The sequence below is a fragment of the Gallus gallus genome (assembly GCF_016699485.2).
Source record: "Gallus gallus isolate bGalGal1 chromosome 35 unlocalized genomic scaffold, bGalGal1.mat.broiler.GRCg7b 35_unloc4, whole genome shotgun sequence".
NCBI classification, from domain to species: domain Eukaryota; kingdom Metazoa; phylum Chordata; class Aves; order Galliformes; family Phasianidae; genus Gallus; species Gallus gallus.
In genome coordinates, this window is record NW_024095959.1 from 32,895 (window position 1) to 44,526 (window position 11,632).

The following is an 11,632-nucleotide window of genomic DNA, read 5'->3' on the forward strand; positions in this document are numbered from 1 at the left end:
ATGGGGTCAATGGGGGGCATGAGGGGTTATGGGGGGCGATGGGGGGATTGGGGTCGATGGGGGTTATGGGGGGAATGGGGGTATTGGGGTCAATGGGGGTTATGGGGTAATGGCGGTGTTGGGGGCAGTGGGGTCAATGGAGGTATATGGGGGTAATGGGGGCAATGGGGGAAATGGGGACATTGGGGGTAATGGGGGCAATGGGGTAATGGGGGTCAGTGGGGGTTATGGGGGGATTGGGGTCAATGGGGTGAATGGGGGTACTGGGGTCAATGGGGGCTGTGGGGGTAATGGGGGTTATGGGGGGGTTGGGGGCAATGGGGTTGATGGGGGTATTGGGGTCAATGGGGTCAATGGGGTCGATGGGGCTTATGGGGGTAATGGGGTCAATGGGGGTTATGGGGTAATGGGGGTATTGGGGTCAATGGGGGTAATGGGGGTCAATGGGGGTAGGGGGGTATTGGGGTCAATGGGGGCAATGGGGGCAATGGGGGTTATGGGGTAATGGGGGTGTTGGGGGCAATGGGGTCAATGGAGGTCAATGGGGATAATGGGGGTCAATGGGGGTAGGGGGGTATTGGGGTCAATGGGGTCGATGGGGGTAATGGGGGTAATGGGGGTATTGGGGGCAATGGGGGCAATGGGGGCAATGGGGATCGGTGGGGGTATTGGGGGGATTGGGGTCGATGGGGTCGATGGGGGTAATGGGGGTCAATGGGGTTAATGGGGGTAATGGGGTCGATGGGGGTCAATGGGGGTAGGGGGGTATTGGGGTCAATGGGGTCGATGGGGGTAAGGGGGGTCAATGGGGGAAGGGGGTATTGGGGGCAATGGGGGCAATGGGGGCAATGGGGGTTATGGGGTAATGGGGGTGTTGGGGGCAGTGGGGTCAATGGAGGTCAATGGGGGTAATGGGGGTCAATGGGGGCATTGGGGGCAATGGGGGTCGGTGGGGGTATTGGGGGGATTGGGGTGAATGGGGGCAATGGGGGCAATGGGGGTTATGGGGGTGTTGGGGGCATTGGGGTCAATGGGGGTAATGGGGGCATTGGGGGCAATGGGGGTCAGTGGGGGTATTGGGGGGATTGGGGTGAATGGGGGCAATGGGGGCAATGGGGGTAATGGGGGTGTTGGGGGCATTGGGGTCAATGGGGGTAATGGGGGTCAATGGGGGCAATGGGGGTAGGGGGGTATTGGGGTCAATGGGGGCAATGGGGGTATTGGGGTCAATGGGGGGCATGGGGGGTTATGGGGGGCGATGGGGGGATTGGGGTCGATGGGGGTTATGGGGTAATGGGGGTAATGGGGTCAATGGGGTCAATGGGGGTAATGGGGTCAATGGGGGTAGAGGGGTATTGGGGGCCATGGGGGGCAGTGGGGGGCGATGGGGGGATTGGGGTCAATGGGGGTTATGGGGGGAATGGGGGTATTGGGGTAATGGGGGTAATGGGGGTATTGGGGGTAATGGGGGGAATGGGGGCAATGGGGGGCAATGGGGTCGATGGGGTCAGTGGGGGTAATGGGGGTATTGGGGTCAATGGGGGTAATGGGGTCGATGGGGTCGATGGGGGTAATGGGGGCAATGGGGGGCAGTGGGGGGTGATGGGGGTCAGTGGGGGTAGGGGGGTGTTGGGGGTAATGGGGTCAATGGGGGGAATGGGGGTATTGGGGTCAATGGGGGTAGGGGGGTATTGGGGTCAATGGGGGTAATGGGGGCAATGGGGGGAATGGGGGTAATGGGGTCAATGGGGTGAATGGGGGTATTGGGGTAATGGGGGGAATGGGGGTCAATGGGGGGAATGAGGGTATTGGGGTCAATGGGGTCGATGGGGGTAGTGGGGTGAATGGGGGTAATGGGGGTCAATGGGCGCAATGGATGTAATGGGGGTCAATGGGTGTAGGGGGGCATTGGGGGTAATGGGGATTATGGGGTAATGGGGGTCAATGGGGTGAATGGGGGTCAATGGGGGTAGGGGGGCATTGGGGGCAATGGGGTCGATGGGGGTAATGGGGTCAATGGGGGTAATGGGGGTAATGGGTGTAGGGGGTATTGGGGTCAATGGGGCAATAGAGGTAATGGGGGTAATGGGGGTGTTGGGGGCAATGGGGGTAATGGGGGCAATGGGGGCATTGGGGGCAATGGGGTGAATGGGGGTCAATGGGGGTAGGGGGGTATTGGGGTTAATGGGAGCAATGAGGGTAATGGGGGTAATGGGGGTAGGGGGGGTATTGGGGTCGATGGGGGCATTGGGGGCAATGGGGGCAATGGGGGCAATGGGGGTGTGGGGGCAATGGGGGCTGTGGGGGTCAATGGGGGTATTGGGGTCAATGGGGGTAATGGGGACATTGGGGGCAATGGGGTGAATGGGGGTATTGGGGACAATGGGGGTAATGGGGTCAATGGGGGGAATGGGGGTTATGGGGTCAATGGGGGTAGGGGGGTATTGGGGTCGATGGGGGTAATGGGGGTCAATGGGGGTAGGGGGGTATTGGGGTCAATGAGGGCAATGGGGGCATTGGGGGTAATGGGGGCAATGGGGGCAATGGGGGGCAGTGGGGGGCAATGGGGTCAATGGGGGTACGGGGGTGTTGCGGTCAATGGGGGTAATGGGGTTGATGGGGGTTATGGGGTAATGGGGGTAATGGGGTCAAGGGGGGGAATGGGGGTAATGGGGCAATGGGGGGAATGGGGGTATTGGGATCAATGGGGTCGATGGAAGTATTGAGGTCAATGGGGGTATTGGGGTCAATGGGGGTAATGGGGGTCAATGGGGGTAATGGGGGTAATGGGGACATTGGGGTCAATGGGGGTATTGGGGGTAATGGGGGTATTGGGGTCAATGGGGTCGATGGGGGTAATGGGGTCAATGGGGGTAATGGGGGTATTGGGGTCAATGGGGGCAATGGGACAGTGGGCTGAATGGGGCTGTAATAGGGTCAGTGGGGCCATAATGGGGCCTTAATGGGGTCAGTGGGGCCTTAATGGGATCAGTGGGGCCGTAATGGGGTCAGTGGGACCTTAATAGGGTGAGTGGGGCCGTAATGGGGTCAATGGGACCTTAATGGGGTCAGTAGGGCCGTAATGGGGTCAGTGGGGCCGTAATGGGGTCAGTGGGACCTTAATGGGGTGAGTGGGGCCGTAATGGGGTCAGTGGGGCCGTAATGGGGTCAGTGGGACCTTAATAGGTTCAGTGGGGCCGTAATGGGGTCAGTGGGGCCGTAATGGGGTCAGTGGGACCTTAATAGGGTCAGTGGGGCCGTGATGGGGTCAGTGGGAGCTTAATAGGTTCAGTGGGGCCGTAATGGGGTCAGTGGGGCCATAATGGGGCCTTAATGGGATCAGCGGGGCCTTAATGGGATCAGTGGGGCCGTAATGGGGTCAGTGGGACCTGAATAGGGTCAGTGGGGCCGTAATGGGGTCAGTGGGGCCATAATGGGGCCGTAATGGGCTGAATGGGGTGAATTGGACCTTAATAGGGTCAGTGGGGCCGTAATGGGGTCAATGGGACCTGAATAGGGTCAGTGGGGCCGTAATGGGGTCAGTGGGGCCATAATGGGGCCTTAATGGGATCAGCGGGGCCTTAATGGGATCAGTGGGGCCGTAATGGGGTCAGTGGGACCTTAATAGGGTCAGTGGGGCCGTAATGGGGTGAGTGGGGCCGTAATGGGTTCAGTGGGACCTTAATAGGGTGAGTGGGGCCGTAATGGGGTCAGTGGGGCTGTAATGGGGTCAGTAGGGCCGTAATGGGGTGGGTGGGGCCGTAATGGGGTCAGTGGGACCCTAATAGGGTCAGTAGGGCCGTAATGGGGTCAGTGGGTCCATAATGGGGCCTTAATGGGGCCTTAATGGGGTGAGTGGGGCCGTAATGGGGTCAATGGGACCTGAATAGGGTCAGTGGGGCCGTAATGGGGTGAATGGGACCTGAATAGGGTGAGTGGGGCCGTAATGGGATCAGTGGGGCTGTAATGGGGTCAGTAGGGCCGTAATGGGGTGGGTGGGGCCGTAATGGGGTCAGTGGGACCTTAATGGGGTCAGTGGGACCCTAATAGGGTCAGTAGGGCCGTAATGGGGTGGGTGGGGCCGTAATGGGGTCAGTGGGACCTTAATAGGGTGAGTGGGGCCGTAATGGGGTCAGTGGGGCCGTAATGGGGTCAGTAGGGCCGTAATGGGGTGGGTGGGGCCGTAATGGGTTCAGTGGGACCTTAATAGGGTCAGTGGGGCCGTAATGGGGTCAGAGGGGCCCTAATGGGGTCAGTGGGACCCTAATAGGGTCAGTAGGGCCGTAATGGGGTCAATGGGACCTGAATAGGGTCAGTGGGGCCGTAATGGGGTCAATGGGACCTGAATAGGGTCAGTGGGGCCGTAATGGGGTCAGTGGGGCCGTAATGGGGTGAGTGGGGCCGTAATGGGGTCAGTGGGGCTGTAATGGGGTCAGTAGGGCCGTAATGGGGTGGGTGGGGCCGTAATGGGGTCAGTGGGACCTTAATGGGGTCAGTGGGGCCGTAATGGGGTCAGTGGGGCCGTAATGGGGTCAGTGGGGCCGTAATGGGGTCAGTGGGACCTGAATAGGGTCAGTGGGGCCGTAATGGGGTCAGTGGGGCCGTAATGGGGTGAGTGGGGCCGTAATGGGGTCAGTGGGGCCGTAATGGGGTCAGTGGGGCCGTAATGGGGTGAGTGGGGCCGTAATGGGGTCAGTGGGGCTGTAATGGGGTCAGTAGGGCCGTAATGGGGTGGGTGGGGCCGTAATGGGGTCAGTGGGACCTTAATGGGGTCAGTGGGGCCGTAATGGGGTCAGTGGGGCCGTAATGGGGTCAGTGGGGCCGTAATGGGGTCAGTGGGACCTGAATAGGGTCAGTGGGGCCGTAATGGGGTCAGTGGGGCCGTAATGGGGTGAGTGGGGCCGTAATGGGCTCAGTGGGGCTGTAATGGGGTCAGTAGGGCCGTAATGGGGTGGGTGGGGCCGTAATGGGGTCAGTGGGACCTTAATGGGGTCAGTGGGGCCGTAATGGGGTCAGTGGGGCCGTAATGGGGTCAGTGGGGCCGTAATGGGGTCAGTGGGGCCATAATGGGGCCTTAATGGGATCAGCGGGGCCTTAATGGGGTGAGTGGGGCCGTAATGGGGTCAGTGGGACCCTAATAGGGTCAGTAGGGCCGTAATGGGGTGGGTGGGGCCGTTACCTGCAGGGGGAATTGGGGGCAGTGCGGTGCCACGGCGGCGCTGAGGTCCCGCAGGCGCTGCCGGAGGTCGTCCCCATCGCACTGCAGCGCCGAGCAGGCCGACGTCACCAGGGACAGCTGCGGGGTAATGGGGTCAGGGGGGGTTATGGGGTCAGTGGGGGCTATGGGGTCAGTGGGGGTATTGGGGTCAGTGGGGGCAATGGGGGTATTGGGGTCAATGGGGGTATTGGAAGCAATGGGGGCATTGGGGGCAATGGAGTGAATGGGGGCAATGGGGGTAATGGGGGTATTGGGGGTATTGGTGGTAATGGGGGTAATGGGGTCAATGGGGTCAATGGGGACATTGGGGTGAATGGGGGCATTGGGGTCAATGGGGGTATTGGGGTCAATGAGGTCAATGGGGGTATTGGAATGAATGGGGGTATTGGGGACATTGGGGTGAATGGGGGCAATGGGGTCAATGGGGGTATTGTGGTCAATGGGGGCAATGAGGGCAGTGGGGGTAGTGGGGTGAATGGGGGCATTGGGGTCAATGAGGGCAATGGGGGTATTGGGGTCAATGGGGGTATTGGGGACATTGGGGTCAATGGGGGTATTGGGGTCAATGGGGGCAATGGGGGTAATGGGGGCCGTGGGGGTATTGGGGTCAATGAGGGCAATGGGGGTATTGGGGTCAATGGGGGTATTGGGGTCAATGGGGGCAATGGGGGCATTGGGGGCAATGGGGGTATTGCGGGTATTGGGGTCAATGGGGGGTATTGGGGACATTGGGGTCAATGGGGGTATTGGGGTGAATGGGGGTATTGGGGTCAATGGGGTCAATGGGGGTATTGGGGTCAGTGGGGGTATTGGGGTCAGTGGGGGCAATGGGGTCAATGAGGGCAATGGGGGTATTGGGGTCAATGGGGGCATTGGGGACATTGAGGTCAATGGGGGTATTGGGGTGAATGGGGGCATTGGGGACATTGGGGTCAATGGGGGTATTGGGGTCAATGGGGGTATTGGGGTCAATGGGGTCAATGGGGGTATTGGGGTCAGTGGGGGTATTGGGGTCAGTGGGGGCAATGGGGTCAATGAGGGCAATGGGGGTATTGGGGTCAATGGGGGTATTGGGGTGAATGGGGGCAATGGGGTCAGTGGGGTCAATGGGGTCAATGGGGGTATTGGGGTCAATGAGGGCAATGGGGGCAGTGGGAGCAATGGGGACTGTGGGGGTATTGGAAGCAATGGGGGCATTGGGGGCAATGGAGGGAATGGGGGCCAATGGGGGTATTGGGGTCAATGGGGGCTGTGGGGGTATTGGGGTCAATGGGGTCAATGGGGTCAGTGGGGGTATTGGGGTGAATGGGGGTATTGGGGTCAGTGGGGGTATTGGGGTCAATGGGGGTATTGGGGTCAATGGGGGCAATGGGGGCAATGGGGTCAATGGGGGTATTGGGGTCTATGGGGGTATTGGGGACATTGGGGTCAATGGGGGTATTGGAGTCAATGGGGGCATTGGGGGCATTGGGGTCAATGGGGGTATTGGGGTGAATGGGGGTATTGGGGTCAATGGGGTCAATGGGGGTATTGGGGTCAGTGGGGGTATTGGGGTCAGTGGGGGCAATGGGGTCAATGAGGGCAATGGGGGTATTGGGGTCAATGGGGGCATTGGGGACATTGAGGTCAATGGGGGTATTGGGGTCAATGGGGGCATTGGGGTCAGTGGGGGTATTGGGGTCAATGGGGGCAATGGGGGTATTGGGGTCAATGGGGGTAATGGGGACATTGGGGTCAATGGGGGTATTGGGGTCAATGGGGGGTATTGGGGGCAATGGGGTCAATGGGGTCAATGGGGGGTATTGGGGACATTGGGGTCAATGGGGGTATTGGGGTGAATGGGGGTATTGGAAGCAATGGGGGCAATGGGGACATTGGGGCCTATGGGGGTAATGGGGTCAGTGGGGGTATTGGGGTCAATGGGGGTAATGGGGACAATGGGGGCAATGGGGACATTGGGGTCAATGGGGTCAATGGGGACATTGGGGTGAAGGGGGCATTGGGGTCAATGGGGGTATTGGGGTCAATGAGGGCAATGGGGGTATTGGAATGAATGGGGGTATTGGGGACATTGGGGTGAATGGGGGCAATGGGGGCATTGGGGTGAATGGGGTCAATGGGGGTATTGTGGTCAATGGGGGCAATGAGGGCAGTCGGGGTATTGGGGTCAATGGGGGTAATGGGGACATTGGGGTCAATGGGGGTATTGGGGTCAGTGGGGGCAATGGGGTCAGTGGGGGTATTGGGGTCGATGGGGTCACTGGGGGTAATGGGGGTATTGGGGTCAATGAGGGCAATGGGGGTATTGGGGTGAATGGGGGTATTGGGGTCAATGGGGTCAATGGGGTCAGTGGGGGTATTGGGGACATTGGGGTCAATGGGGGTATTGGGGTCAATGGGGGTATTGGGGTCAATGGGGGTATTGGGGTCAATGGGGTCAATGGGGGTATTGGGGTCAATGGGGGTATTGGGGCATTGGGGGCAATGGGGGTATTGGGGGTATTGGGGTCAATGGGGGGTATTGGGGATATTGGGGTCAATGGGGGCAATGGGGTCAGTGGGGGTATTGGGGACATTGGGGTCAATGGGGGTATTGGGGTCAGTGGGGGCAATGGGGGTATTGGGGTCTATGGGGGCAATGGGGGTATTGGGGTCAGTGGGGGCTATGGGGTCAGTGGGGGTATTGGGGTCAATGAGGGCAATGAGGGTAGTGGGGTCAGTGGGGGCTATGGGGTCAATGGGGGGTACTGGGGACATTGGGGTCAATGGGGGTATTGGGGTCAATGGGGGTATTGGGGTCAATGGGGTCAATGGGGGTATTGGGGTCAATGGGGGTAATGGGGCATTGGGGGCAATGGGGGTATTGGGGGTATTGGGGTCAATGGGGTCAATGGGGTCAGTGGGGGTATTGGGGTCAATGGGGGTATTGGGGTCAATGGGGGTATTGGGGGCAATGGGGGCAATGGGGGCAATGGGAGTAATGGGGACTGTGGGGGTATTGGGGTCAGTGGGGGTATTGGGGGTATTGGGGTCAATGGGGGGTATTGGGGTCAATGGGGGCAGTGGGGGTATTGGGGTCAGTGGGGGCATTGGGGACATTGGGGTCAATGGGGGTATTGGGGACATTGGGGTCAATGGGGGTATTGGGGTCAGTGGGGGTAATGGGGTCAGTGGGGGTATTGGGGTCAGTGGGGTCAATGGGGGTATTGGGGGCAATGGGGTCAATGGGGGCATTGGGGGCAATGGGGGCATTGGGGTCAGTGGGGGTTATGGGGTCAGTGGGGGTATTGGGATCAATGGGGGTATTGGGGACATTGGGGTCAATGGGGGTATTGGGGTCAATGAGGGCAATGGGGGCAGTGGGGTCAATGGGGGTAATGGGGGTATTGGGGTAAATGGGAACATTGGTAATATTAGGGACAATGGGGGTAATGGGGGTATGGGGGTCAATGGAGGCATTGGGGTCAATGGGGTCAATGGGGGTAATGGGGGTATTGAGGTCAGTGGGGGCAATGGGGGTAATGGGGGTATTGGGGTCAATGGGGGCAGTGGGGGCAATGGGGGCTGTGGGGTGATTGGGGTCAATGGGGTCGATGGGGACATTGGGGTCAATGGGGGCAATGGGGTCAATGGGGGCAATGGGGGCAATGGGGGCATTGGGGGTTATGGGGGTATCGGGGTCAATGGGGGCAATGGGGTCAATGGAGGCAATGGGGGCAATGGGGGCATTGGGGACATTGGGGGTAATGGGGGCACTGGGGTCAATGGGGGTATTGGGGTCAATGGGGGTATTGGGGTCAATGGGGGCAATGGGGGCATTATGGGAGTAATGGGGACTTATGGGGTTAATGGAGTCAATTGGGGCAGTGGGGGCTGTGGGGTAAATGGGGGCGATGGGGACAATGGGATCAATGGGGGCAATGGGGACATTGGGGTGAACGGAATCCATGGGGTCATTGCGGTCCATGGGGGTAATGGGGTCCATTGGGGTCAATGGGGCCAATGGGACCAATGGGATCAATGGGATCAATGGGGCCAATGGGGTCAATGGGGTCAATTGGGGCCAATGGGGTCAATGGGATCAATGGGATCATTTGGGGCCAATGGGGTCAATAGGGGTCAATGGGATCAATGGGGCCAATGGGGCCAATGGGGTTAATTGGGGCCAATGGGGTCAATGGGGTCAATTGGGGCCAATGGGGCCAATGTGGTCAATGGGGTTAATTGGGGCCAATGGGGTCAATGGGATCAATGGGGTCAATTGGGGCCAATGGGGTCAATGGGATCAATGGGATCAATGGGATCAATTGGGGCCAATGGGGTCAATAGGGGTCAATGGGATCAATGGGGCCAATGGGGCCAATGGGGTCAATTGGGGCCAATGGGGTCAATGGGATCAATGGGGCCAATGGGGCCAATGGGGTCAATTGGGGCCAATGGGGTCAATGGGATCAATGGGGTCAATGGGATCAATGGGATCAATGGGGTCAATTTGGGCAATGGGGTCAATTGGGGTCAATGGGATCAATGGGGTCAATTGGGGCCAATGGGGTCAATGGGATCAATGGGGTCAATTGGGGTCAATGGGAACAATTGGGGTCAATGGGATCAATGGGATCAATTGGGGCCAATAGGGTCAATTGGGGTCAATGGGATCAATGGGGCCAATGGGATCAATGGGGCCAATGGGGTCAATGGCGGCAATGGGGCCAATGGGGCCAATGGGATCAATGGGGTCAATTGGGGCCAATGGGGTCAATGGGATCAATGGGGTCAATTGGGGTCAATGGGGCCAATGGGGTCATTGCACCCCACCCCCTCCCCGCCCCATTTCCACCTTCAGCTGCCGGATTTCCTCCTCGGACAGCCCCTCCGATGACGTCACCCCGTCTGACGTCACCCGCGATGACGTCACCGGCGCCCCCACCACCCCCGTCCCCTCCATCCCTTCCCACGCCGCAGCCGCAGCCGAAACCGCCGCGGGGACTTCCGGGTGTCACCACTTCCGGGTGTGTCGGCTTAAGGAGGGTGTCAGCACTTCCGGGTGTGGCAGCACTTCCGGCGGTGGCAGCGCTTCCGGGTTTCAGCATTTCCGGGTGTGGCAGCCTACGAGGCTATCAGCGCTTCCGGGTTTCAGCACTTCCGGGTGTGGCAGCCTATGAAGCTGTCAGCACTTCCGGGTATGTTAGCGCATGAATCTATCAGCACTTCCGGGGGTGGCAGCCTATGAGGCGATCAGCGCTTCCGGGTGTCAGCACTTCCGGGGGGGGCAGTCTGTGAGGTTATCAGCACTTCCGGGTGTGGCAGTCTACGAGACTATCAGCACTTCCGGTTGTCAGCACTTCCGGGTGTGTCAGCCCACGTGGCTATCGACACTTCCGGCTGTCAGCACTTCCGGGTTTCGGGACGCCCAGTGTCGCTTATGGGGTCCCCAATGCCACTTATGGGGTCCCCAATGTCCCCCAGTGCCACTTATGGGGTCCCCAATGTCACTTATGGGGTCCCCAATGTCCCCCAATGCCACTTATGGGGTCCCCAATATCACTTATGGGGTCCCCAATGTCCCCCAGTGCCACTTATGGGGTCCCAATGTCACTTATGGGGTACCCAATGTCATTTTGGGGTCCCCACTGTCCCCCAATGCCACTTATGGGGTCCCCAATATCACTTATGGGGTCCCCAATGTCCCCCAATGCCACTTATGGGGTCCCCAATGTCCCTTATGGGGTCCCCAATGTCCCCCAGTGCCACTTAAGGGGTCCCATATATCACTTACGGGGTCCCCAGTGTCACTTATGGGGTCCCCAATGACACTTATGTGGTCCCCAACGTCCCCCAATGCCACTTATGGGGTCTCCAATGCCCCCCAATGTCACTTATGGGGTCCCCAATGTCACTTATGGGGTCCCCAATACCCCCCAGTGCCACATATGGGGTCCCCAATGTCACTTATGGGGTCCCCAATGTCCCCCAATGTCCCTTATGGGGTCCCCAATGTCTCCCAGTGCCACTTATGGGGTCCCCAATGTCCCTTATGGGGTCCCCAATACCACCCAGTGCCATTTATGGGGTTCCAGTGTCCCTTATGGGGTCCCCAATGCCCCCCAATGGCACTTATGGGGTCCCCAATGTCCCTTATGGGCTCCAAGCCCCGCCCCCTTTTCCTCTCCCCCCCACCCCGCATCCAATGACAGTCTTCGGCCCCGCCCCCTTGTGGTGACGTCATCCGTTCGGCCCCATAGGTGGCCGCCTCATTTGCATAACCACGCCCCCTCCGCTGAGCCCATTGAGACCCATAGGAATTCATTGGGACCCATAGAGCGCCATAAAACCCCATAGAGACCCATAGGGACCCATAGGGACCCATAGAGCCCCATAGTGCCCCACTGACCCCATAGAGCCCCATAGTGCTCC

General features: G+C 59.3%; 1 protein-coding gene across 1 annotated transcript in view; it reads right to left on the reverse strand.

Moving 5' to 3' along the window:
• TEP1 (telomerase associated protein 1) overlaps positions 1-10,213 on the reverse strand; it is a 42,813-nt gene extending 32,600 nt beyond the window's left edge. The window contains exons 1-2 of the mRNA XM_040656818.2: positions 10,056-10,213; positions 5,180-5,296 (exon numbers count right to left, since the gene is read on the reverse strand). Of these exons, the coding sequence (XP_040512752.1) occupies positions 5,180-5,296; positions 10,056-10,163 (225 nt within the window). The 5' untranslated portion in view covers positions 10,164-10,213. The remainder of the gene's footprint in view (positions 1-5,179; positions 5,297-10,055) is intronic.
• Between the last annotated feature and the right edge of the window lie 1,419 nt (positions 10,214-11,632).